At 38.4% G+C, this 27800-nt stretch overlaps 5 protein-coding genes across 15 annotated transcripts in view; 3 read left to right on the forward strand and 2 right to left on the reverse strand.

Moving 5' to 3' along the window:
- Nucleotides 1-2909, forward strand: part of lilli (AF4/FMR2 family member lilliputian) — a 65762-nt gene extending 62853 nt beyond the window's left edge. For 5 of the 9 annotated variants that reach the window (XM_076417678.1, XM_076417679.1, XM_076417681.1 and 2 more), the window contains 3 exons: nucleotides 56-319; nucleotides 384-480; nucleotides 1053-2909. In XM_076417678.1, coding sequence (XP_076273793.1) covers nucleotides 56-319; nucleotides 384-480; nucleotides 1053-1484 — 793 coding nt within the window. In that variant the 3' untranslated portion in view covers nucleotides 1485-2909. The remainder of the gene's footprint in view (nucleotides 1-55; nucleotides 320-383; nucleotides 481-1052) is intronic. The other 4 variants (XR_013007681.1, XR_013007680.1, XR_013007682.1 and 1 more) reach the window with 4 other exon arrangements.
- Nucleotides 2910-3086: 177 nt separating this feature from the next.
- Rsph9 (Radial spoke head protein 9) lies at nucleotides 3087-4283 on the forward strand. Its single transcript, XM_076417687.1, has 3 exons — nucleotides 3087-3578; nucleotides 3628-3957; nucleotides 4011-4283. The coding sequence occupies exons 1-3, from the start codon at nucleotides 3266-3268 to the stop codon at nucleotides 4208-4210; spliced, it is 843 nt and encodes a 280-aa protein (XP_076273802.1). The 5' UTR covers nucleotides 3087-3265; the 3' UTR covers nucleotides 4211-4283.
- Nucleotides 4284-5211: 928 nt separating this feature from the next.
- Nucleotides 5212-6787, reverse strand: LOC143204828 (putative E3 ubiquitin-protein ligase UBR7). 2 transcript variants are annotated; one of them, XM_076417688.1, is made up of 3 exons: nucleotides 6492-6787; nucleotides 6036-6435; nucleotides 5212-5973 (listed from the first exon to the last, which is right to left on the reverse strand). In XM_076417688.1, exons 1-3 carry the CDS (start codon nucleotides 6690-6692, stop codon nucleotides 5417-5419), a joined length of 1158 nt encoding a protein of 385 aa, XP_076273803.1. In that variant the 5' UTR covers nucleotides 6693-6787; the 3' UTR covers nucleotides 5212-5416. The 2 variants fall into 2 exon arrangements, with proteins under 2 accessions (XP_076273803.1, XP_076273804.1); XM_076417689.1 differs by having other exon boundaries at nucleotides 6504-6786.
- Nucleotides 6788-7076: 289 nt separating this feature from the next.
- Nucleotides 7077-10359, forward strand: 7B2 (Secretogranin_V domain-containing protein 7B2). Its single transcript, XM_076417690.1, has 7 exons — nucleotides 7077-7207; nucleotides 7414-7488; nucleotides 7540-7721; nucleotides 7780-7985; nucleotides 8042-8226; nucleotides 8283-8339; nucleotides 9590-10359. The coding sequence occupies exons 2-7, from the start codon at nucleotides 7423-7425 to the stop codon at nucleotides 9659-9661; spliced, it is 768 nt and encodes a 255-aa protein (XP_076273805.1). The 5' UTR covers nucleotides 7077-7207; nucleotides 7414-7422; the 3' UTR covers nucleotides 9662-10359.
- A 2127-nt stretch (nucleotides 10360-12486) lies between these two features.
- The window catches only part of kek5 (leucine-rich repeat, immunoglobulin-like domain-containing kekkon 5 protein), a 78601-nt gene continuing 63287 nt past the window's right edge, over nucleotides 12487-27800 (reverse strand). For both annotated transcript variants that reach the window (XM_076417691.1, XM_076417693.1), the window contains exons 5-9: nucleotides 19504-20961; nucleotides 17478-17664; nucleotides 16698-16957; nucleotides 15176-15541; nucleotides 12487-14830 (exon numbers count right to left, since the gene is read on the reverse strand). In XM_076417691.1, coding sequence (XP_076273806.1) covers nucleotides 14727-14830; nucleotides 15176-15541; nucleotides 16698-16957; nucleotides 17478-17664; nucleotides 19504-20935 — 2349 coding nt within the window. In that variant the 5' untranslated portion in view covers nucleotides 20936-20961 and the 3' untranslated portion in view covers nucleotides 12487-14726. The remainder of the gene's footprint in view (nucleotides 14831-15175; nucleotides 15542-16697; nucleotides 16958-17477; nucleotides 17665-19503; nucleotides 20962-27800) is intronic.

The raw sequence follows: 27800 nt of genomic DNA on the forward strand, positions 1-27800 counted from the left end.
GCGGCCGTCGTATAATACAAAGAGCTCGACGATAACACTATTCGGTCATTTGCAGGGATCAAAATCAGTACCTCGGCGAGGCACAACGGTTAAAGAAACAGGCCGTTAAGGAGAATAACACGATAAATCAGGGCCTGTTGTACTTGGAGGCTGTGCTATATTTCTTGCTTAGCGGCAACGCCATGGAGCATGAGAATTTCAATGACCAAACCCCCTTTACAATGTACATAACTACGTTGTCGCTCATTAAGTATATCACTCATCTGACGAACGACATCACCTCGTCGCTGAGCATCCGAAGCAAACTAGCCATTTTAACGTGAGTTGACGCCCTTTTTCGAATTCTTCGGGCAATATGCCCCTAACTTTTTGTTTTATTTCAGTTACCGGTGCCAAGCCCTATTGTATTTTAAGATGTTCAAGATGAAAAAGCAGGAGTGCATGGAGGCACAGAAAATAATCTCGGACCACTACAGCAAAGTAAGTATCCCTTAACAGGCATGATAACTAATTTTAAAAACTGTTTTATAATGTTTTAATGTATTTATTTTCTTAAAAACGTATAATTTCTGCAGGATCTAGCATTGGGAACTATCGAGTGAACATAGTAGAAATTAGTTGATATATATTACTATTTGGGGCAAATGCTCACTTTGGCTGTTTTTTTTCGATGCAGCGATAACAGACGGAGATAATTGTTTGATTCCCTGTGCTCTGCAGATCAGTTAATTTTCAATAATTCTAAATTGGCAAGCGTCAGTGTGAAAAAGGAATAGAATAATGATCCCAAATATATACAATCCTATTTTAATATTTGGAAAGTAACACTTCAATTCATAATATTTCATTTCAATATGAGCTTACTATTTTTTTCAACTGTGAGACGGAGAAGTACATATTTATTTTCCAACTTTGGGAAAAAGAAAAGAGAACTGCTGTAATTTATTATCCTGACAATAAGAGTTTCATTTTGAATGACTTAAAATTTTATATTTTACATATTTGACTTGATCGTAAAGACCATAAGTGTTCACCTCTCATTTTTTCTTAAGCAGACCGAGCAGCCTTGCCCGGGACAGGGAACCCCCTCGCCCCTATCGCCCACCCCCTCCCCCGCGGGTTCGGTGAACTCGGTTGGCAGTCAGTCGTCGGGATATTCCAGCGGTGAGCTGACGTCCAAAGTCGGACCCCCCCAGCAGTCGGGGATGACGGCCGCTGGTGGCGTCTGGATACCTACGCACGTCAACAACGCGATGATAAAGCTGAACCAGCACTATAGCAACCTGCTCAACTACCAACAGATGTGGGAGACGGCGGACGATGCAGTCATCAACGGCAGGCACACGGAGTTTTTCATCGAACTGGACCGGTATTGCAAACCGCTGACCATGCACAGTTCGCTCATCGAGCTCGTCCGCTACGTCCAGGAGGGAATCAAAAGGCTGAAGAGAGAGGCCCACGAGGCGGCGTCCAACTACAACTGATGAACGTTCGAGACGTGCCGTTGGTGATTATGAAACCTGTAGGAGGTGCGACCATATATTTTCTTTCGAGGTTATTGTAACATTTTTTAGGGCAATTTGCGTTGCTGTTGCAGCAACACCGTTTTGTACATAGTATCCCTTATGGAAACTTGTTGATGATTATATGTCTCTTATCACATCGAGATAATTAATGTTTACATACAGTAACAAATGAATTTATCAGGTTTAATTATCTCAATGTGTAGGTGATGAAATCTAGCATTAAACAAAAGATTGTAGAAAACTGTATATATTGTACATATATAATTTAAACAAATAAAGAGTATATATATACATATATATATACATTGATATATATATTTAAATATTTGTACAATGCTACCTAGGCCTATATAGAAAGAAAATCAAATCGATACATCTGACAGAGTAGGTGGTGCCAGATGATTGAAATATTTAATAAAATTACATAAGATAAAAAAATATAGGGTATTTGTTATTTTTACAATGTTTTGATATATATATTTAGATGAATAAGTGTGAATATGTATTTTTTTTGTATATCTTGTACATTTCTATTTTTAAATTATTTAATATCTATTTTAGTTATATACATATATATATTTTTTCTTTTGTTTTTAATATAGACGCTATTGTAATTCTTTCGGTTGGATGCAAATTGCATACGAGACGGTTTTACGTTGGCTTCCCGTACCCTCCAGACGCACCCCTTCGGGGGCAGCTCCGTTCTAACCGCTATGATGTAAGTAACAGCAATTGTATATCGAATACTCACTGGGGAGGTTCTTTTCTTTTTTAGGTTGTTGAATAGTTTTATAATTTATCGTTGTTTTTCGATGCGGGTCTGAGTGGACCGGCCGCGTACGGGAGATGAACGGGAACCGGGACGTAGAACCGCGCTATTATTTATTTTTGTTTTCACTGTTTTTAGCCTATTTATTTAGCGAGATACCGGCCGATATATTTTTCTACTGTTAAAACAAAAGCGAATCTAAAAACCAAAAAAAAAACTAACACCAAAACCGAGCGGCAATACTAAAGCAATCACTCCAGTCGTCGTATCTCGCGGATAAATCAGGAGAATGAAAATCTCCCACTGGAATGGTGTGTGATGATGATGATGATGAACTTGGTTCGTTTCCGTTCTTTTTTACTTCGACTTCTGGACTTCTTGGATAGGAAAAAGGCAAATGCCCGCGTGACCGTAATGTAGGGCGTTTGCGGTTTATTTTTTCGGTTTTCTTTTCTTTTTTAAACGATTGATCTCAAGTTAAATCACTTTTTTTCATCACTTTATTGCGAGATGTTTACCTTAAAACTATAGAGGGTATACTTTTTATTTTATTAAGAATGTGGGTTACATTTTTTTTGTTACTTGAATAAAATTATTAAAATTTTATAACTTTACCTGTGTGTTTTGTTGCCTATCCTTCCCCGGAGTGGAATATGAGACATATTACCGCCAGCAAAGAGACGAGAAGTTTCGTGCCTTCTCTACATTTGTGGCGCTTGTGTCGTTTTATTCCTCAATTAAATTGAAAAATTAATGTACGTTTTTAAATAAATCAATGTATTTATAAAACAAGTACTACATAAAAATTAAATATTGTTACTGTGGTTTTAAAGAACAATGGCTCTATATCACGAAAGATAAACCCCGCCCATCGCAGCCCCAATGTACTCGAAGGTGGTGGAGATCGGCAAAGTTCGGACCAGAACCGTGTTGTAGACGTCTAAACGTTGTCAACGTCAGAAAAGTGTCAATGGATCTGAACTCGATATTGGACTGCTTGCAGCACGTCGGTCATTTCGGCCACGTCGTGTCCACCGAGGAACAGGTCGTCTTGCACAACAGTTTGCTGATCTTGCAGAACGAGAATCATTTTCGGAACGTGTTTTTCTGGGGGAAAATTCTGGGTGCCGAGCGAGACTATTTCGTTGCTTACGGATACGTGAAAGACGCTCTACACGGTCGTGTCTACTACTACAGTCGAGACTGCGTCAACTGGGGCCTGTTGCCGAAACCCTCCAAAGACGGTTTCCTGCTAACCCCGCTGTGCACCTCCAGATTTCAAGGTTTACCTCGCAGATCACGTTTTCAACGTTACAGCGTCTGTTCTTTTAGGCGATCCGGCTCTAATAACGGATATCCTGATAGATAAAGACGACCCGTCGCTCGGTGTGAAGTTGAGGAAAGCTCAGATCAAGAAACTGAAAGAGGAAGACCGGCTGGCTTCCTTCGTAACGCTTTTATCGGACGAGACCGCCATAGTACCTCGAGGTGGTCTCTTCCAGAGACCGGACGGCGTCGTGGTCGAGAATCTAGCCTTCGAGGGCCTAAATGTTATCGACTCCCGGGAACTAGCTTCCTTTTTGCATTATAGGACTCCCACTAGGAAGTACAACACGAATCTGCTAACGAAAGATGACTATAACTACGCGATCGATTTTCTAGGTAAGGGAATCGACTCTTAGATACCCCTAATGTTCACATTTCTTCTTTTTTAGATCCTCTGGATATTGATATACCGGAAGGATGTTGGACTGTCCACTTGACCTCCGGGAACACTATAGTTTTAGTGAAATCGCTATACTGGCCCGGATTTATATTCTATCATTATCTGAAGACGCCCAGGCATGGCTTCGTCTACATCGGTCACGGGAAAAGATGTTTGGACCTACCGTTTATGATAAGTCCGTTTATTTAACCGACAAAACAATTAAAATAGGCTGTATTAATAAAAAACTACAAGTTGAAGTAAATATTATATTTTAACTATATTCGTGCTTTATTACGAACTGTTGCGAAGAATCAACCAAAAATCTTAAAAACATAAATGTAACCGAAGATCTTGAAAACGCCATATAGATTACATTTTACGCAGTATTTGGGTCTTTCCAAGGACAATATAAAAAATAAATAGGATTTTCTTAAAACTCTTATGTCTAACCAAGCTAAAAATCACATTCCAAAAAAAATTTACGAATAAAAATAACCCATTAGAGATAGCGATGTAGAAACACATGGGTTTTGTAAAATTATTCTGAACAAATCTTATTTATTTTGAAATGCGCTTTGTATAATCTAACGTATATTTAATAGCTAAAGTGACAGGATACCCAACACAATTTTATTCAGATTAACAAAAACCAAAGTAGGCTGTGTTAAAATAAACGCTGTTATTGACACTTATCCGGTTCTATTTTATTCAGACTAAGAATCAAAGTGTATCATTATTGTCTTTAAACAATTAGAAAATGTAGTAAAACTGTAAGATGTACAAATAAAAATAATAAAAACGCGATGTAATAGGCGAGCAAATGATGTGAGAATAAAATATGAAGACCAAGATTGAGACGGTTAGAGTGAAGCCAGGCATGACTTATTGGAGGTAGGAATAAGAGAAAATGAAACGAAGTAAGAAGTAAAGTACAACGAATTCCTTTGTATTATCGTTTAGCCCTCTAATTTTGGGTAAGTATATTCATTTTATACTGAGTAATAAGTGTTTAAAGTAGAAAAATCAAACGTTAAAATCAATATTATCAGTTTTTTTCCCTTTTTTTTATATCACATTGTTGGATCTTCTAACTTTATCAAGACCCAGAAAAAATCAAATAAGATTGTGTTTACACATTTATTGAGATCATATCCAACTATTTTATTCAATCTAAGAGGAATAATATGCGTTCTGTAAAAAAACAAAGGTTAAAATAAATATTTTATTAAATAACCCTTATCTCCATGTTTTTTTAAATATAAATACAGTGTTATATAAAGTATAGTGTATTTCTTGCATTAATAATACTACAATACATTCATGATTCGAACATACATGTATAACATGGAGAAAAAACAAAAGAAAAACAACTATCTAGATTTCACAAATACCACTGGCGGATTGAGAAAATATCTAGTGACAATTAAAGGGTATCTCGACACGGCTCTTCTTACGGGCGTTCATACCGTCGAAAAACTCCTTGATGTCCTCCTCTCGGACAACCTTCTTGTTCTCCGCGAACTTCTTCAGGTAGTCGGCCAGGTGCTCCTTGAGGTCGTTGTAACCCGCGATAGCCTCCACCAGCTGGACTCGATTGAGGGAGTTCATGAACTTCTTGTCCTCATTTTCGACCAGCGCTTTCGCTCTGGCCTTGCTCCGCTCTTCGTAGAGATGGACGGGGTCTTCGTTGTCGAGCAGGAAAGCGACGTCTTCGGTTTCATACATTTTGAGACACTCATCACAAGTACATAATTGTTTCCTCCAGGAAGCGTCGACCCAGAATTTTGCTGTAATTTTATCCCCTTTTGTTTTGGGCATTTTACACTCCTGATTCGCTTCGGGATCAGTGATTGTGGATATATTGACCTCACCGTCTTCTTCGCCATCCTTTTTGATAGTTTTGGTGGTGGTTAGCAAATCGTAATGTAAAAGGAACTCATGTTTTGAGATACACAGTCCGCAGGTCATTTCTACAAACACAAAGTTAAAAATTAAGCTTCTTCTTTAGGATATAAACTAAAATGGCACTCACCGGAGAAATTGTCCGAAGGTACCTCCACTCCCAGGTGACGGGAGTGGTACCAGTCTTCACAGAGTATACACTGGATCATTTCATCAGGAACTGGATCTTCTGGGTCGGGGTATGGTCTATGACAGACACAATAAGTGCCACTGAAGTTCTGGTTATATATATTTAAATCGTTCGTGGGAGATTTCTCTTCGATCAAGGTACATTTGTTGTTAGACTCCGCAAACTTGCTGTTTCCACAGTCGCAGCGAAAATTCCTTTTCGTGTACAGTTCGATGAGTTCATGACCGTCGTGACAATGATAACTGCAAGCCAGACAAACGCCTGCCCCCTTTTCCGGATCTTCTTTCGCTTCGGGAATGCACGTAAGGCACGAATATAGCGCCTGGCGTTTCAAGTAACCCTAATAAAACAACACAATTACCAATTGACGTAGCCCCACATTATCCGGTACATTACATGACTACTAACCTCCACATAGGAACAAGATTTGTCGTTCGCAGCACCCAGAACGGCAGCCGTATTCTCGATAAGTTCGTCCTCCAATTCCAAAACATCGTTCAGAGTCAGGGTGACTACGCCAGAGTCGTCCGCTGCCTCGTCGCCCTGGACCTCCTCATCAGGTTGGGCCATTTCAGCTTCTTTCTCCTCCTCGGACATGTTACTGGACAATTTTGTGCTAACAAACAAAGGTGAATTGCCGGATACGACGACAATAGACCGAAACAAAAACAAAAATGGCGGGAATGTGAAAGTGACAGCCAGCTCCTAACTTCACCGCTTCTGTCGGTCTCCTTCTATCCGACGACAGTGTTTTTGTTTCTTTGTCTGGAGTAGTTCGGCGGGAAAATACGAAATTAATTTTTTTAAAGGAATTGGTGAATATAACATTTATATATACTGTTTAATAAATTTTTGGGCATATGTCTGGGTTTACAACATTTCCTGCAACATTATCAGAATTATTTGTTTTCGATAATCTATGTAAATAAGTCATACATCATTATTGGACTTATGTCGAATAATATTAATACTAATCGGATGAAATTAATTCGTTCGACACAACGATGTTTTTGGGGTGTATACAAAAAAAATGACATAGGGCGAATTGCGCAAGATCACATTGATTTTGCACTTATAAGTTCACTTCCTCCTAGACCTTTTCGGCCCTTTGGGTAAGTGATACACACATATACTCATTCTTGTTTTCTTTGTTAAAAACCATTGCTTTTTTTGTTTTTTTCTTCAAGCGAATCATATAAAGACTACCATATGTTTTGTTTAGGACATATTGATTTTTTGTTGACTAGTCCGCTATCTGGCACACAGTTTATATTGCGTACTCAACTCTCGTCGCGTTAAAGTAATAATCGTTTTGCAGGTCGAGGAAATGAAGTTTGTCATTTTGTTGTTGGTGCCCCTTTCAGGGGTACTTTGTTACCTACCCAACGGAAAGGTATTGAGTATTTTAAAAAATACATTTAGTTCTAAAAAAATTATCCTCTAGGAGAGCTATCTCACCAGTATTTTCTTACGGGATCTGGTAAACAGGATCAACGGAAAGCAGGATCTAAGAAACGGAGAGATCTCTTACCTGGATCTAACCGACGGGCTGCCGTTAGACACTAGGACTTTAACCAGAGACTTGGAAGAGGAACAGATGTTCCCCTTGGATTATGACAGCCTGGGGTATGACTATTGTTGTGATTTTTGTGTTGAAGTGTTATTTTTTTTGGGGGCTTTTCAGCGACATCAACATGCATCCCAGTATCAGGGATCAGGAGTATCTGCAGCACAGCAGTCTCTGGGGTAACCAGTACATTTCCGGAGGATCGGGAGACGGTAATCAGATTCTAACGCCCGGTCTGAAGATCAACAAGCAGGAAATTAAGACGGACGCAACCCTGCCCGCCTATTGCAATCCTCCAAATCCTTGTCCTGTTGGGTACACTGGTGAGTTTTTTAAAAATCTATTGCAGTTTTTTTGTTTGAAAAATATTTCTTTTTAGAGGAGCAAGGTTGTTTGGAAGATTTTGAGAATACCGCTGCGTACAGTCGCAGCTACCAGGCCATGCAGGACTGTATGTGCGACACTGAGCACATGTTCGATTGCCCCAGCGCCTCGAACCCGATGGAAGATCCCATGGACGTCGCTCGCGTTGATTTCGGACGGCTGTTGCAACAGTCTTTGAAGGTGCCTATTGATTTGGTAGTAGCAGCGTTCATTTTTAATATACACTGTTATTTTAGATGAATCAATATCCCCATAAGAACCTGGTAGCCAAGAAGTACCACACAACAGACAAGGTGAGTTTATTTTCTGCATTTACAATTTTTTGAGATTATTTACGGAATGTGCGGTGATGCGGCAGTCACTGACACTCAGCCATGCTGGATCACTTGCCATATTGGTGACATTTAATGGTCGCTCTTGTTGGATGTCTCATTTGATGATCTTATAGTACCATAGTATATACACAAAATAGACAGGCGTAGAATGCGATCTCCCGTGTGCAAAATTGTAACCAATTTATGCTCGTCCAAGTCACCAGAGGGCGCGCAGAGCAGGTTTATTTACCACAGGAGGAAATTAAAAAATAAAATATTTGATATTGTTTAAATAATAGTTAACATTTGTATCAAAACATTTTAAAAATACATCAAACAAAAGTACTTAATATGTTTGGTGTTCTAGTATCTGGTTCTTCTCAGTATGAAGTTGAAGGCAAAGATTCGTCTGTTTCGAAAGCATCTGCGAAGAAACATTTATTATTATATTGAATTTCCAACACTCACAATTTATTTGCTTTGTAAAATATGTTTGTACTTTTAATTATTTTTGAAGATAGTAATGCGGGCTGAGCAACTACTGATTCCAATACTTAGCTTGTAACAATATTTTCCTTTTCGATAGGTTAAGGGAAATGCTCTGGGAATATTATGTATTTCGTTGTGAAATTATTTATTTCAATTCAATTATCTATGCGGATATTAATGAGACTTACTATTAAAGTTACAATGAGCAATTGCATCTTGGTTAAGCAACGATATTCTACTTTTAAGTCATCTGCTCTGCCTGAAATGCAACGAATAAACTTTCCTGTTCAGATGAGGAATTTTATCATTATTTGCTTTTAAAACCCATGTCTGCGCTAGAGCAAAATCCTTTGGAATAATTACTTTTATTTCAACCTCCTGAAAAATAACACTCATATCAAACACATCAATAATATCTACTTTCGATGTTGAATTACAAAAATGAATAAAATAAAAAGACATCTGTAATCTTTTTATCTACGAGCGTGATTGGACGGGCAAAACATTCTTACGGGTGTACCCATTTAAGTTCCCATTCTATATTTCTATGTTTTGTGGACTAGATGTCTGCCATCCCGTCTGGCATCTAACATTGCTTTATTTGCTTTTGACAGTGCCGATTGTAAAAGTATTTTTCTTTACTTTTCTTTCCAAACTGTAAAATATACTGATCAAAAGAAACACGCACCACGAATGGTAAATTATGATTTACTTATGCGTCAATTTATTTTTCGCACAAGGCCAACGCGAACCCCTTTTTAGAAGGAGAAAAGTTACCGGTGGCGGCCAAGAAGGGCACCAACATGTACTAGGCCCCCACGCAGATCCGCCTCGAGCGCGCTCGAAAACCGGCCGGCCGGGATGGGCCCCGGCCGCGCTGCGACTGCCCCTCCACCCGCAGCCGAAACACCCCGGCCCAAACCAATCCTACGACGACCCATCGCTATCGCCCCAGGACGACGATTCTATCCCTTCGGAGATCTAACCGATAAGAAACCAAAAAAATTCAACAATCGGATAATCATCTCGTGCGAAACCAATCTCTTAGATAGTAGTTGCTTTATATGTCGCTAAATATACTCATAGATACACTGAGTATGCGTGAATCATGTCAGGGATACCAACAGGAGCTGACGTAGTAACGATCGTAAAAAAATGAAACCATTTCTCTTGGAATGATTTTCTCTCATTCACCCGGCTCAGACTTAACAGGCGTGCGGGGGGCCGCGGGGGCGGATACGCGCCACCCGTCCCCTCGCAACCACACTCCCAAGATTTTGACTCTTAGGCCCTATCCGATTCCATCGGCGGCGAGGGCCGAAGGCTGGAGGAGGCGGATCTCCCCACCAGTCTACGCGGTCCCCCTCCTGCCCGCCCCCCTCACGCCCTCCGCGCCCGTCATTCGCCCAATTCTCCGATGACGGGCGGGTACCACCGGCGGAATCGGATTCCAATCACACAAACATGTAAGAAGAAGCAGAAAAAAAACATCGCCAAGCAATTGAGAAAACATCGCCTAATAATAAAACTACTCTCTGGTTTTCTTGTGTATGACAACATTGATTTTTAATGGTGGACTATTTGTACAAACGTGCTACCTAATTCTGTCGACGTTTACCAATTCCGATTCAAAATGTATTATCGATGTTTAAACCTAAAAACGGAAAAAAAATTACATATGGAGAAAAATCCAAAAAACATGTTATATATATTACAATTATCGGTGTTGATAAAGTGGTTAACCATTTTATAACAGACAGGCTTGCAAGGCCGTTGCCCGGGCATGTTCTGTTATACTCAATCTCAAATAAACGTATTCTCTTAATGCATGCATCTTTGTTTTATTTATGGACCATTTCAATAATCCTCAGGAAAAATTAGAGAAAGTTAATTTATTAATTCTATAGCTTGTCCATGGCGACCTCTGTGCGGTAACAGCCCAACTATTCTAAATTAATTCGCAAATATCGTAACAGAGGCTGCCACAAAGAACTCCCATGTGCGCCCCCCTGTTGAGCAAAATGTGCATATTAACCACGTTGCGCCATTTATCCGTGAGAAATTGTACCTGTCTATAGATAGAGGATAATTTATAAACATCAAAACTATACATGGCGCCATCTGTGCAGTAATCGCAAAACTATGAAAGGTTAGTTCCCAGATATTACAATAGATATTACAAAAAATCAATATAATCACGCGCCCTCTATTGAGTAGAGGCCGCATGATTATCCGTAGGGATTATATGTAGAGAGGAATACTTATTAAAACTAAAACTTGTACATGGCGCCATCTGTGAGGAAATAGCAGAACTATTCCATTTTAGTCAATAGAAATGGAAATAGATGGCGCTGAAAAGCAGCTCCATAATGTACCCTCTTTCGAGCGTAAGACGTACTAACCGTTAGCTGGCGCCATCTATCCGTGAAAAATCTCATGAAATATTTATAGATAGACGGTAAGTTATTAAACTTAGAAAAAACTTATACGTGTAACCATCTGTGAAACATCAGTGGAACTATTTCAGATTAGTTCCCAAACTTCATAAAAGAAGACGTTAAAAAGCAACAAGTATTAAATATATGAATGACTCTAGAGACAGGGTAACTTATGAAAATTGGGTGTCGCCATCTATGCAGTCATAACAAAACTATCCTATGTTTGTTCCTTTAGCGCACAACAGATGTCGCTACAAATTAACCTTACGGCGCCCTCTATTGACAAGTGGCCGTACTATCCACTGGCGACATCTGTCCGTGGAAAATTAGGCCTTAAAAAAAACTATATATGGCGCCATCTATGTCTAGACAGCAAAACTATTCCAGATTAGTTCCCACATCTCATAAAAGATGGCGCCAAAAAGCAACCCTTATTAACTTTATTATGGTTGTAGAGACAAGGTAACTTATAAAATCTAGTATAGCGCCATCTATGCAGTCACAACAAAACCTTGCTAGTTCCCAGGGATCACAACAGAGGTCGCCAACATGAAACTTCACAGGCGCCCCCTATTGACAAGAGCCGTAAGCTTAGAACTTATACATGGCGCCATCTGTGCGGTAATAGCGAAACTACTTCTTGATAGTTCCGAAACTTCATAATAGATGTCGCAAGAACCGGTATTATAACTATAGGTGATTGTAGAGATAGCTGGTTATTAATTATAAAATTGTTTCTTGGCGCCATCTATGCAAGCATACCAAAACTATTTTATGTTAGTTCCCTTAGCGCACAACAGATGTCACCACAAATTAGTTTTATCGAGCGCCCTCTATTGACAAGAGGCTGTATTATCCGCTGGCGACATCTGTCCGTGAAAAATTTTACACGGCTTTATAAAAAAGGTTAACTTTTTATACCTCAAACTTATATGTGGCGCCATCTATGCTTTGACATCAAAACTATTCCGGATCAGTTCCCGGATATCATAATAGATGTCGCCAATAATCAGCATCCCATGGGTCATCTGGCGGTGAAATGTTATGTATAATTTTATTAAATCAGTTAGTTTTCTTTGGTAATATGTTTCGCCATCTGCTGGTGCGAACCGTAGGGTGGGCATTTTTCATTAAAGTCAACAAGTGGGTGAAATATATATGTGGGTAACTTATGTCCGGAAAGAAATGAAAGGAACAGGTACAATTTTATAGTTTATTTAACATAGAGCTTTTACTTTATTTAACCACTATGTATATGATACATAATAAGAGAAAATATATTATATGTACAGGGTAGGCGATTTTATGTAGTCGATGGCATAAGATCGCCTACAAAATATTAAATATGGCTTAAAATTATTTAATTAAAAAACAAAATAATTATCTATATCTAAGTATGCATAAGCCTAGTTTTAAGAAGTACGTTTCTTTAAGGACTAACGCAGCTAAATATAATATAAAATAATTCAAGTCTATGGTAAATTTATGCACGTCGAATTTTAGTTAGTCCCCAGAAGATACGAATTTTGAAATATACTTACTATATATTATAAATGGATTTCATTTTGATTAGAGCTTAATGAAAAAATTATCATCAGTTATAACAAGGCAGTCAAATAGTACATCACAAAATAGGTTCAATGGTCGAAAGTAGAAAAACATTTTGACGCAGGAGAAAAAGAAGAACATTTTCAACGTCAAGACGAAATAGGGGTGGCTTGAGAATACACAACACATGTTATACGACTCGTTAATTTGGTGTTGGTTATGTCTGTTATTAATATTATTAAGAGATTCCTAGAACCTTTAACTGGGAATGTACATGTAAGTTTGTCTACGAAAATAAGAATAAAAAATGTAAACTATTCCACTCGTTGTGCAAAATAAAATGCAATTACATTGGATTTGCTCTGACAATATCGATTACTTGTAGCAAAAATGAATTAGTGAAAAAATTAGAGCACACATTTTTAAACTGCTTTCACCAACTATTCTAAAACAAATCAATAATTGAAATATTTCTCGATACAAAATCATATAGCTTTTATTGCGTTTTCTCACCCTCTGGAAAGTGCAACATGTGGACGGTTGTAACAGTTTAATATGTAGTACAAAAACCCAGAAAGACCTTGTGCAAGTTAAAATTAATGATAATAATAATCATATAACTATATATAGGTATGTATAATAATAAACGTTAGGAACAAAATTAAACATATAATTCCAGTTTTATATCTATATATATATATATATATAAACAACTTAAAGTTAGAAATCAAAGTTTACGTTTAATACTGAGATAATGTATGCTGATGGAGAGGAGGAGGAGGTTCGGAAAAAAGAGGAGGGCAGGATGGGTTAATTCATCACTGATTGTCGGTTGCTACCAAGATAAGATTAGCAAAGAATTTCCTCGATACACGGAATATCTATGTACAAGATTGAATTGAAGCTGCGTAAGAGGATAGGATTATACTGTTTCTGGAGGAGGTACATGTATGCTAACTATACAATATTAATTACACTATATAATTACACCTAGCCTCTATCATATAGGATTTTTTTTCTATAGCGTTCAGTTCTCGTATCCTTGGAAGCCCTTAAACACTAATACGAATATGGTTCATACAAATCTGAGCGCGGCAGTTGTGCTGGGTCCACTGGCTCGAATATTAATGAAAATTCCTATAGTTTGGATGTTGGAGTTCCTTTTAGATTTGTTGCCCCTCATGTATGCGCCGCTGCCAAATCAGTTGGATTATCGTGGATCTACTGTAAAACGTCAAACACACTGAACCGTTCGGCGTGTTTCGGCCAAAAATATTCAAGTGTACACCCAGCAATATAGAACAACATAAATAAATTAACCCCGTCGAAACGTACTACCTCCCCAGAATGGCCAACTTCCGATCAAACGTTTTACTGGTAATAAAACAAGCGAAGTTGTTTGTTTCTGTTTTTATTTTTGTCTACAATCTCGGATCTGTCTGAAGAGTACTTATTTCGGTTCGGAAGAAAGTACTCTTCAGAAAACCAACTTCGATTCACCGGGGAGGTACTAATGCTTCAGTCCTAATGAAATAAAAAAATATCCTTATCTTATTATTCGTAAAATTCTGGATGATCTTGTCATGAGAGTCTTTTTAGTCTATGTACATTGTTTAATATTAAGGCACAATCAGCATTATAAAACACTAAGAATTGTCTTTAGGTTCAGTTTTTCTTTATGTACACTTTACGATATCGTACCTAGGTCTGTATTTCAACTCCACCCTGTGTATAAAATATTTGAAAATCACTAACACCGCACAGAGTTCACTATAACGGTTCTCTCTCTCTGCTTTTGGTCCACCAGCCGGCGACGAATCTAGGCCCCGTCGGCTTCAGCTCAGAAAATGGTCAGAACCAGCGCCCGGACGGACGCCAGTTTTAGTTTTAATCACACCTCCGTGCCGTCCTCGCCTTCGTCCTCAAACAGGGGGCCCGCGGACGCTCGCTTCTTGGGTTTCGGTGGCGGTCGCGGCGGGATCTTCTTTGGTTTGTCTGTAACAGAAATATTCCGAGTTCTACGGGGGAAATAACACCAATGACTTTATGAACGCTATGAACACTGAATTCCTAAAGAAATCCTACCAATCAAACAAAAACCACCATAAATAACTATAAAAAGGGGGGCTATTCTAAGACCCCTTAGAAAATCGTATGATGATAAGAAATGCATGTTTTGCTAATAAGTGGATATCATGACTCGTTTTGTCTTTATTTTATACTAAAAAACAACAAAATCTCCATACAAACATTTGAAATTCACATAACCTAATTAAACTGAAATATCGCCATTATCATTTAAAGCAATCCCGTGTCCTCTTACGTTGTATTTCAACTTACTTTCGCTAGAAGGCGTATCGCCGGCTATAGAGTTCCGTTTTTCGGACGGCGTCCGCAGCTGATCGGCGTTATCCATGGCCCACTGCGTCCGGGATGGCGTCAACTTCGTCGAGTTCAAGTTCCTGGGCAAAGTCTGACTGGCTACGGGTCTCTGGGCCGGCTGAGGCTTGACGCTCGTCCTCGGCTTGGGCTGTAGCGTCATGGTACCGCCCGGCTGTCCCTCGTTCTCGGAATAGTTGGGCACCGAGGTGGAGGAGGACTCGTGCGTCTCCACTATGGGATCTATCGTGGTCGGACTGATGGGGAACATGCGATTGGAACGCGGTGTTTCCGTTCCGACCTTGTTCAGAGATAGTACCGAACTGCCTGTAACGAGAGAATATGCCGTTAGTAATTTTCCGGACTTTTTGGGAAGCGCGGCGACGTTAGAACGGAGGAATTTTATGTTCATCAAAAGTATTTACGGCATTTACGTAACGAAAACTATTCCGCCATCGAGAACTGAAGCCGTGGCTCGGCAGTCGGATGGGCGGAATTAAAATTTCCACGTCAAACTTTCCCCGGCAGCAACAACAAAAGTTGTACTCGCGTCTGGTTGAATTAGAAATATTACGTTTGTTTTATAATCGGAAAGTTTGGTTAATGTACGACGACTTCCGCTATTTGAAATTTATTCCCTTTTCAAACTTAACAAAGGCATACGGCATCTAACAAAAAAATCATATAACACGAACATTTTCGTTGAAACATAGGGTTTGTGGCAAAGTGATAGGTGGCTGGAAATATTGCTGCAACCTGTTTTTCATGAATGTGTAATCTCCGCCATCTATCGGAAAAACCTCACGAACTTCTTCCCATCTCAATATGTTATGAATATTAATGGTATATTATATCTTGTTTATTGATCTAATAGTAGGTTGTTCAAGTCGCGCCTTAGTTTGATTTTTCCAAAATAGTACTATTTTTTACTGAATAATACTACTTGCAATAAATTGTACAATTCATTATTACGACTGATTCGATTAAAAAAACACATGGGTGTAGGATTTGGCAATAATTTAGCCAAAACCCGAAGTAAAAGAGTGCATCGAAGCGTGCTACAATCTAAAAATTGCTCAAGAAGTCAATAAACATCAGTTTTTATGATATAAAAGGAATTTTGTTTACAGCAAGCCTCTAAACTTGTAAAATAATAAACACGGGTTGTTATTGAAACCTTTTGTTGTTAGAGAAACCTAGGTTCACAAAAAAAACGACAACACTTATCAAATGATTTGGTTTTATTAAAGAAAATATAAGAAGTGGTGGATTACAGTCAACAAAACCAAAAAAAGGAGTAATATATAGGAACTAGGTTGGATCGATACTACCATCGGACTTTCTATATATACATAATGAGTACAGTTTCTCCTATTACTTACCAAAACCACCGCAAACTGTACAAGAAAAAAAAATTGATACTATTTTTCGATTTTTGCATCTTAAAAACTGATTCAATAGGAAAATGTGATTCAATACTCACCATCAGCTGTAGTTCTTGCTCCTAAGTTGTCGTAGAGGGGTTCGCCGATACCCTCCAATGTCGGAGGGGGTTCCGAACTCCAGCTCTGTTGCCTGGGCCTTCGCGGAATGGTGACGTAACCCTGTCTGGGTATCTTAGGTAAGGGCGTACCCTGGATGAAGGGACTGTGCGACCGAGAGTTGGGTAACGTGCGATATATTATCGCATTGTCGTAAATCGGGTTGTGAATGGGGCTTTGCGGACCATGTGGCGGGGGTAACCTGGTAAAAACACAGACAAAAATATGAATGAAGTCCACAGCGAAAAACACTCGCTCATTTGCATCAAAATGCAATTATTATGCGCCTATTCATTGTTACTCATCGATATTCAGTTATAATATATAAACACACATTAACAAAGCCCGACATGTTTTTGTGACGCATACCAGAACGTTTACGCACTTTAAATTTAGATTCACTATAATCGAGGATGTATTATTTATGAACATTAATGCCAATCTTGGTTTCCGCTTTCAACACGACCGAAGACGGCGACAAAACAGACGCCCAGTTCACTTAACATCGTACCGTCTCAAAAATAAATTACTAATTCTGATTTCTAATTAACTACAGCTATTTATTTAACTTCATGACAACCGCTGTCAATTTTGAGGTTAGGTCAAGTAAGAATTCTGATTGGATACGATTCTGGACTGACATAACCTATAAAGTTATTTAAATATAGAAACGTCAGTCTGACTTTACCTTTAAAAAAATCAATTTAATCTATTTGACTTACCTTGAATCTATTACTACTGTAGATGCGTTGGAGCCTGCGGGTGATAGTTGGGGCACCGTGTGGGGGTACGGTAACAAATCGGGCGGATACGGGGCGTTGTTCAACCGGTATTCCTCAAGGAGGGTGTTGTGTGATTTTCTGAGCAGGGGTTGGTCGAAATCCAGTGATCTGGATTCGTCGTCGCATTCTGAAATAAGTAAAATAGTCGAATATTCATCGATGACGCCGTGTTTGGAGATGTTAACAAGCATCGAGAAGGAGCATACAAAAACCAGATGTCAGAAGCGGTAGCGAGCACGGAAGGATATATGACCGCATTCGCGATTTCGTCATACAGTTTCTGGAGCTCGGTAACTCGGTCGGTCTACTCGGATTTGTAATTTTCAAGAAATGACGGTTTGTATTGTACTAATTGGAATAATCAATTGGCTAACCAATGACGAAATACAGAATAAAAGTTGAATGGACGTTCACTTGTTTCTTGAGAATCGTTAATATATTGAAATAATACTTGTTTAACGTAATTATTGGTAATACAAATTTCCCCTATATTCCGTTTATTGTGTTAGTTTTGAATATAAAGCATTATATTACTACATTTGACAATTACAAAAAATTTAACTATAGCTAATATAAAATATTCATTTCGAATCTTCGTTACTTCAATCAGATACATCGATCAAATGCCATATGCAATGTTAAAGCAATACTTGTTATATTTAAAAAGAAGAAAGATATGCAAAAGCTAAATATAACAAGAACTGCCCTCTATACTTCGTCATTTTAACTATCTAATTTGTTTAATAACTTCATCTGGTTGTATCAAATTAGTATAATTTAACCGTGTTTTCTTCCTGAAAAATTATCTGTATCCTTGTTTCCATATATATTATTATCGTTTTTAAAACGTCAAAAAAACCATACCATCGTCATTCGAACCATCCAACGTTCTCAGTGTTACTTACACCAGTTAAACAAAAAACAATCAGAGCGTTATTAAAACAATCGTGTGTGCGAGTGTGTTAGTTACAAAAACACAAAGGTTTGCCTCTATTTTTACCTAGTTCGAGTTGATCCAAATGTTAGTGCCTTCGGAAAACCAAGTGTTTCCTATAAAAAGCAGTGTATAATGTGTGCTCAATATACAATTGGGAGAGAGTATACAAGAGAAACAAGAGAGATGAGTGAAAGAAAAAGCAGATGAAATGGGGTTATATTGATTAGATTGACTTAACTAATTAAAATCAGAAATGTATTTCAAGTTATAAACTTTTTTAATACTATTTAAGTATGTTAAAGCAACCTAATCAGTAAGAAAATTATAGGCCAAATTAAATACTGCAATATTTATAGCAATCTTATTTCGTACCATATAATCTCCCTTACTTAATTTAAATCAATAAAGAACATCAAGATGTAAAGATGATAATATTTAATTGCACGTAGAGATGGCAATGCATATTATATTTTACAACTTTATATCTATTTTTCTATTTCTTATACATCTAAATAATAGGGTCATAACGTTAATGTATCTTTTCGACCTGTTATAAATGTTCATGTTAAAACTGTATAGAGGATGACGCCTGTTATAATTTGTCATCTTATATCTATATTTTTTTGTTCTTATAATTATTTTTTACTCTTTTCTGTTGGTTACCAATTTATACAAAAATACTTACCACAATAATTGAAAATAAGTGTTGGGAGTTGTTAAATATTTTCAGACTATGTTATTAAGGAAGATAGTATTAGGAGTTATTTGATACTACTTATTATAATTATTGTTATATGCCTTTGTGGGCTTTTTGAATTAAATAGTCGTCGGAATGATCCTGCTATGTTTAGTTATCTTGATCAGGTGTATTAAAATATTGAATATGTAGTTTTTATTTATATTTATGTAGCTGGTTTTGTAGTAAATTTTAGACTATAAATATATATTTTACGCGTTTCATTTCCAAATGGAAATGCTGCAGTATATTAATTTGACCTTTTACCATACGAAATGTTAGGATGGTCTTACCGAAAACAGATTCGTTATCCAGCAGGTTCCTCTTCACGTCGCTGACCTCGGTACCGCCGGTGATAACCGAATCGGGTACCGTGGTTCTCGGCGGCTTGCAGATAGGATTGACTTCGGTGATGAGGCTCTTCTTGTAGTCCATGACACCGCTCATGTTGACGCACTCGCTGGACGAATTTCCCGGATAGTCCCTGCGTTTGTTTTGCAAGAAATTCCCGTGGTTCTTGCGACAGAACAAGACCACCAGGAAGACGATCAGCAACAGTAGTACCAGCATGCCGATGCTCAAGCATATGATCAGTATGGTGGAGACCCCCATTCCCGTCACCACGCCCAGCAGGGCCTCGTTGTCTATGAGGAGGGTGACGTTCTTCTCGTCCTGTCCGCCCGGGTTCTTGGCCACGCACCGATAATCGCCCCGATCCTTGTAGCTCAAGTTGATGATGGTCAGGTTGTTCCAGGTGTATAACCCATCCTTGCTTCGAGCAGTGATGTACTTATGTTTTCCTTTCCTCTGGTCTCGTTCGACGCTTAGTCCGTTGGTCATCCAGTCCACGTCGGGTTCAGGATTACCGCTTACCTTACAGGTTAGGGTGATGTTGTTGGTGGTGACCGTGAAGTGCGTGGATACCGATGGTTCTACGATGACGGGCGAGCAAGCGAAGGGTGTGTCGGATAACCACGACACCCCTTTTAGTTTCGGAGGCTCCACACACTCGGTCACCTGCGTGATGATGTGCTTCTTGGTGACCACCACCCGGAAGGGCTCCAACACGCAGTCGCACACCCACGGGTTGCCCACCACATTGAGACTGTTGAGTTTGGGGAGGATTTCGGTGAGGTCGAAGTTAACCGTCTTCAGGTTATTATAATCCAGGTTCAGCGTGGTCAGGGCGGGCAGGTCTTGGAACGTGTTCTCGTTGATGCTCTCTATCCTGTTGTTGTCCAACAGGAGCGTCTTCAGGTAGGTCAGGTTGCGAAACAGTCCGTCCTGCAACGTCGCGATCCTGTTGTGGCTGAGCGTCATGATGCGGATCTTGACCAGTTCCCGGAACGTGTGCCTCTTGAGGGTGTCGAAGTTGTTGCGCGACAGGTCGAGCTCGATCAGCAGCTTCAGCCCGAGGAAGGCGTTCTCGTCGATGATGTCGATGGAGCAGTTCTGGAAGCGCAGCTTGTGCATGTCCGTGAGCCTAGCGATCACGAACTCCCGCTCGCCGATCGAGTGCAGCGGGTTGTTGGAGAAGTCGATGTCGCGCAGCTCGCTGCTCATATCCTTCGGGATCTCGGAGAAGTCGCGGTGGGAACAGTTCGCGGTCTTCTTGCCGCTCACCCAGATGCAGAAGCACTTGTTGCAGTTCTTGGTCCAGTCGGTTTCTGTGCAGAGCGCCGGCACGAAGGCGACCGTCAGCAGGACGTACACCCAACCAGGCATGGTATTGGCTAATATCCACGCAATATCTGAAACAAAACAAAAAAACACGTTAGTTAATTATTCGTTTCGTAATGAAGAATCTCAATAGAAAGTAGCGTCATCATTTAGATTTAATTTGATTGATGCATATGGCGATGGGATTTCATCATACCACAATGTTGCTCTATGTAAACCGTAAATATTAATGTTTGTTTAATACAAGATTATTACAAATAGGTTTCACAAATATATGATGTATATCGTTGATGTCCAGTTGAATAAATACAGTCTGAGGATTTTTAACTCTCTCTATACTTTTTTTTATTTAGCGCTAACTATAATTATATTATATATATATTATTTTTCTTCGATTAATTATTTACAACTTATTTATAAATAAAATAAACAATTTATCAATAAACGCATGTCGATAATATCTTTTCAGTTACTCGAAGCATTCTTTAACATAATTTAACGAAGATCGGGCAAAATCATCACAGTTTAGGCTGTAGGGTTACCAAAACTGGAGTGAAGCTCGTTAACCATCAAATATTAATTAGAATTAGAAAACATCCATCCTTCGAAAAGAACTCCTGGTCAGTGGATTCTTGGCGTAACCATACCAGATTATCAGGTAGAAGTTCCTGGAAATTGTTATCAATAACGTGTATCATTAGACATTTATTATATTAAAAAAGATTTTTCTCATCCTTGTTAAAATTAATGTCTTTTAAGCATTAAGTATTAAATTAAACCACATATAATGGATATACACATAGCTAACAAACAACATATAATGGATAATAGCGATAAATGATGGTAATGATAAACCGTGCTAGCATGATGACATGTGCACATGGTACGAAGGGAAGTTAAAGTACGACGTACCTGCTTATTTCCTAACACTAACAATAATCGACGTGCAATGAAATCAAGGGAGCCAACGCGCGAGATCCTACCACTAAGATCGATAGTCCTCGCTATGATTAAGCTAATTTCTCAAACAAATAACTAAGCAATACTCTTGCACTTATGCACTCACTTCTCCAGCTCCAGCTATGATTAACATGCAATGCGTATATGGGAAAAAGTATACGAACACAGCAGAAACCACTTTAGGTGGCGTTTATATATGCTTCATGTTATCCATAGATCATAACTACACATCAGTAGCTCTGGCCACTTTGGCATTAGTTTATGGTTTATAAAACAGTTATAATTTATATTTACAGTTGCAACTAAAAAAATTTAAAAATAATAATAAAGAATAATAAATAGAATATAATAAATGAACACTAATAAATATGAAATAATAAATGGAAATTAAAAAAGAGAACACTGGAATACTCTGTGAACAAACTCACCATTGGATGAAATTCAGCTTGTGCTACACAAAACATAGTGAAATAAATTGAATAAGAACGTAGTAATTCTGACCGTCGCGTCTTTGGAAATGATGTTTTAATGTCCCTAGGACGTGATCACATCTGGCAAATACACTCCCCGAAGAAAGGTCAACAATGTTGCCATCCATGGTAATTATTTCTATTCATAAGTATTAGCGCAAAGGCGACAAATCCAACAATTAAAAAGAATCGACTATCCAGCCTAGTTCCTTTATATAACCGTTAAAACTTTTTTAACAAAATTAGAAGGTGTAAAATGTCGAACTACCAGATGGAATTGTAAGTACCATAGATATTCGGAACCATTTACGATTTCCTTGAATCATACCCAATACATACTAACTGGAGGTTCCATCTTCTTAGGACTATTTGTCATGCATTTGCAGCACGATATAACCATCACCCAGCATTGAAAATACCTGATTAAATAATCAACCTACAACAACGAGGCCAGAACCACAGAAAACAGGATCAAACATCGGACCCTCTCCCGCCTAAGAGAAAGAACCTCCCCGGATTTCTTCCTTGCGTCACGGATCGCCGATCGATCTTAAATCTAATCGCTCAAAAGTCACGTAAAACAGTCGAGTCCCAATCGTCCCGACCTTTTTTCTCGTTCGGCCGTCCGCAGAACAACGTTTATTCAGCAAACCGCAGTAACTTCCCGGAAAGTTTACACGATCGGAGGGGTCACGTCACCGGGAACAACCTAATAATGGTACAGACGTGGCCGTCGCTGCCGTTGCCGCTATTACCGCTGCAGGAAAGAAAGACCGTAATGGATACGGAGCGTACAAACTCACCGGGATGGACGGGATGGAGAGATTGTCGTCGAAACAACAAATTATTTAGGGTCCGGAACGGTGTTTATTTTTTGTCCCGTGTCTCCGGACTTTTTCTCCTTCAGGTTGCCCTTTTATTGGCTCAAACGACGTATGAAAAGTATTCGAGAATGAATTTAGATGTTTTTGCTGGCAAAAATTCTATAAACCGTTTATTGTTCGAGACATAAACAGTTTTTGCCGTTGAATATTTGTTATACTTTCTCAAGGAATAGTTAAAAGGTTTCTAAGCATCTTAGATAAGTCATAAGACGTCATAATTACAGTGAGTATGTAATAGAGAACAAAACATTGTTGTTTTTGTTGAAGTTATTTGTTATTTTATATATATGAAATAATACACCCAAACAAAAGGTGGTTTTGTAATTCATAGCAATTATATTCAAAATACTTTGAATAAAAGAAAAAATTGAGCAAAATAACGGCTTAATTATGATCATGATGATCTTCAAACCCATTTATACTCATCCTCACTATTGCCGATATTATTGTAAAAAGCTTAACTTTTAAACCTATTCATACGTACTAGACCACTCTACATTTTTGTTATTGTTGTAAGCTATTTTAAAAATGAATTAGTCCTTATATGAAGCTGTACTAAAATAAAGCTACTTGCCATTCTGGTTCAACATTCTTTAGACGTTTTTGGGCTTAAACAAGTTTCGTTCTTTAAATCGTTTTACGTCCATTTTTAGATACAACGTTGAGTAACTAACGCGCACCATAACCATAATTATCCGTAAACGTTCCGCAATTCTCGCAAAGTCGGTATCTAAGAAATTCAACGTAGTTTAGAATGGTGATTCTCAGATAATTAACGTCCTTCAAGATGTCCTAATTCGTTGAAATGAGCGAAAAATGCAAGATCAAGTTGGCGACATCCTGTTTCGTGACCCAATTTACGGAATAACGACCGGGAAACCGTCAATGAATATAACCTTTGTTTCTGTTGATTTGCTTCAAAAAGTGACGTCGAATTGTTTACATACAGATATCTGTTTCATTTCAATATTAACAATACAATTTCGAAACCATTTCGAAGATTATTTTAGAAAAATGTTTAGTTTGAAAGATATTAGAACTCTTAGAACAAAACATTAAACTATGAAAGAAGAATTCGTATATATACAGGGTACGTTTTGATCTCATAGGTCGTGTGAAGAACATGAAATATAAAAATAGAAATTTATTAACAATACATAAATAAAACTATATGAAGGCAGTGAATGAAAGCACATATTGTTGTAATATCTGGTATATTCTCCAGATTTATCTCTCCTTGAATATCTCCTTTTGTTAAAACCCAAAAGGAATTGTGTTGGTGAAATGCCCTCAGACTGGCAAAATAGTATACTCTCAATATTTGTGCAGCCTTTTAGATAATGTAGAGTCAAAAACGTTTTAGATTTCCAGATGAGAAAAACAACTTTTCAACGGCTTAAGGCAATTCTCCAGATCTACTTCCCCGTGATACCCGACTCTTCGCATCTGAAGAATAAATATTTGAATAGAGCGGTAAAGAGATTCAGTGGTGAAGAAACACATTAAGGAAAAGAATTAAAATATATTAACAACCCGATGATATTAACAATAAGCCAGTCACATGCCTTAGCTCATTATTATTTACGTGTGTTAGATACGGAAAACAACATGGCGCTTAACCTGATGGTAATAAAAATAATGAAGTCCTGCAGGACGGTTCGGAATAAATAAAAGCGTCAGTCAGCGTCGGAGCGGGTGGTCGTTAGTTCCGAGACCAGAGCGAGAATTAGCGCGGGACGAGGAAATTAAGTCAAAACGGGAGACCTGTTGTGCTCGCCGGACAAGCAGGAGATGATTTTTACGGCTCACTCCACGGCGTCGCTATAAATAGTTCATTAGGTAAATTTCGAATAATTTCGTTTGTTCATAGAGCGAATATTAAATTCGCCTGTACCGGCTCGGATCTACAAAGGAGAGCGTACGGCCAATAGCAATTTCAAACTTGTTTTGCAACTGTCGTGTGGCATACTAGTCATTCTTTTTTTTATAAATTGTTAATAGGGGCTTATGAAGCAAAAAGTTCGGGAAGAAAAGGCAACATTACTGTTGTAAGTTTATAGGTAACATCTTTGTTTTGGAACTGTTTGATTTCTAGTAGGTTTTTAGTGCAAATATATTTGCACTCTCTAACATAGGTTTAAATTGGTTTTGTGAATGACTGATAAACCAATTTCCAATTATTGAGAACTAGCGACCCGCCCCGGCTTCGCACGGGTGCAATGCTGATACTAAATTAAATACACTACAGAAAAAATATGAACGTTGTATATAAAAACATAGCGGCCCGCTCCGACTTTGCACGGGCATAAAATATATATGCCTATGTCACTCAATGAAAACATGATTAAAATCGATCCAGTATTTTTGGTTCATTCATTACTGCCCTTGGCCTGCACGCATTAAATTTGGAGTAAAACAATTCCTCTTCCCCTATACTTACTATGAAGATTTCCTGCTATCTTTGGAATATCTAAATTCATACAATTTTTATTACATTACACATTTTTAAACGCAAATTTTAAATTTGTAATATCTCCGAAAATATTTGTTTAATTTACATGCTGTAAGGAACCATATTGATCTATATTAATTGCACACTGTATTTAAGGTACTTAATTCGATAAGGATTAATGCCGTATTGCTTAAAATAGCTTTGTAAATAAGCCATTTTCTCAGGTAAAAAGTAAACAATAAAAATGGTTAATGTGGGTTATCCCTAAAAGATAAACATATACCATCGCGGACTTTTTTGTAGACCTTTTTATGGTGTACAATACTGTAGTACATTAATTTGATCTAACTCGTAGGGTTAGGCAGCGTTTTTGCTAATTGCTAAATAAGCCTAAAAAAATAGGTTAATTTACGACATCACGTTAGAAACCTCTAAAATTAGCAATGTTGCCTTAGTATATTATGCATGTATTATACATATAAACCTTCCTCTTGAATCACTCTATCTACTGAAAAAAACCGCATCAAAATCCGTTGCGTAGTTTTAAAGATTTAAGCGCACATAGGGATATAGGGACAGAAAAGGCGACTTTGTTTTATACTATGTAGTGATATCTGCTGACTCACTAGTACAGCCTGCTTCACTTTTAATCTAATCTGCTTTGCTTTTTGTACAGCATGATGTTTCCAATTTAACCTGCCATCAAGATGTATTCCAAGGTATTTAGCTCAATCTGCTTGAGGAATCGCGCATCCGCCAAGTATAATTAGGTTTTTGTCGCCAATTTCGCCGCAACGCAAAATTAACATGGACAGATTTGAAGCTATTAAGCTTAATTTCCTAGTCTTAACTGACACTTGTACTTTTACTTGAATTGTAAAATTGTAAAATATGACGAAAATTACCATAAGGTGTAGTGATATGACACTATCTTTATCTAGAAAATTCTTCAAAAGAAGAAGCTAGCAAAGGCGCTCAGGAATGTTCTCACCGGGTAAGTATTACTAAATATTTAGGATAGATTCTTTCTCTGACCTTATATTAATAAGTAAATTTAAGAAACCGACAAGCAAATGGTAAACAAAGCCTTACACGCTCAAACTAGATATTACCGCTAATAGGCCGAACTTAGTTCCATCCGAACGGCACCCACGGGCTCGCCATTTCGCTGTGGAAGTTCGTCCCGGACGATATCGTTACGGATTCCATAATAATTAAGGCTTAATTTTCGTACTTTATCCGAGATTCATTGGAAGAGCAATAGCGTTAATGTGGCTCTATCGCTTACCTATCTTAGAACAGATTAATGCCGCTACCTTTGAACTTTAAACACTTCCTGTCCCGGGTCTTATCCTTTGCGATCGCCCTCTCCGCCCCCCACTGGCCCCCCGACGCCGACCGAGTTTGCGGCGAAATCAATGCGTCGAGCGCCGACTCGCAAATCCCCCTCCAACCCGCCCGCTAATTCATTTAACCCTTAACAGTAGACCATAACAGCACTGTTCATGTTTTAACAAAGTGACTAGTTTAAGGCCTTACTAGCGGCGAAATGTTTATCGAAAGAAATGATAATTTGGAAGAAATTCGGGGAAACAGAGGAATATAACAGGTCAATTGAAAAGTCCCCGGTCTACCATGGTAAAACACATTTTTTTGGAAAAATTATTTTTTTTTATTCAACATAATTCCCTTCAAGGGTGATACACTGATTATAGCGACCCTCCAACTTTTCAATAGCATTTTTATAGTATGAGTTGCCCTTTAGTTCAAAATAGGCCTCAGTTTCGTCGATCACCTCCTCATTCGACGAAAATTTCTTCCCAGCGAGCATTCTTTTGAGATCTGAGAACAGGAAATAGTCGCTGGGGGCCAGATCTGGAGAATATGGTGGATGAGGAAGCAATTCGAAGCCTAATTCATGGATTTATGCCATCGTTTTCACTGACTTGTGACACGGTGCATTGTCTTGGTGAAGCAGCACTTTCTTTTTCTTCAAATGCGGCCATTTCGGTGTACGCTATGTAATAGTCGCTGTTGATGGTCCTCCTATTTCAAGGTAGTTAATGAAAATTATTTCATGCGCATTCCAAAATACAGACGCCATAACCTTGCCAGCCGACTGTTGCGTTTTCCCACATTTTGGA

Source organism: Rhynchophorus ferrugineus, unplaced genomic scaffold, assembly GCF_030347505.1.
Source record: "Rhynchophorus ferrugineus isolate W39M unplaced genomic scaffold, kcgeb_rfMv2 rfM11, whole genome shotgun sequence".
Taxonomy (NCBI): domain Eukaryota; kingdom Metazoa; phylum Arthropoda; class Insecta; order Coleoptera; family Curculionidae; genus Rhynchophorus; species Rhynchophorus ferrugineus.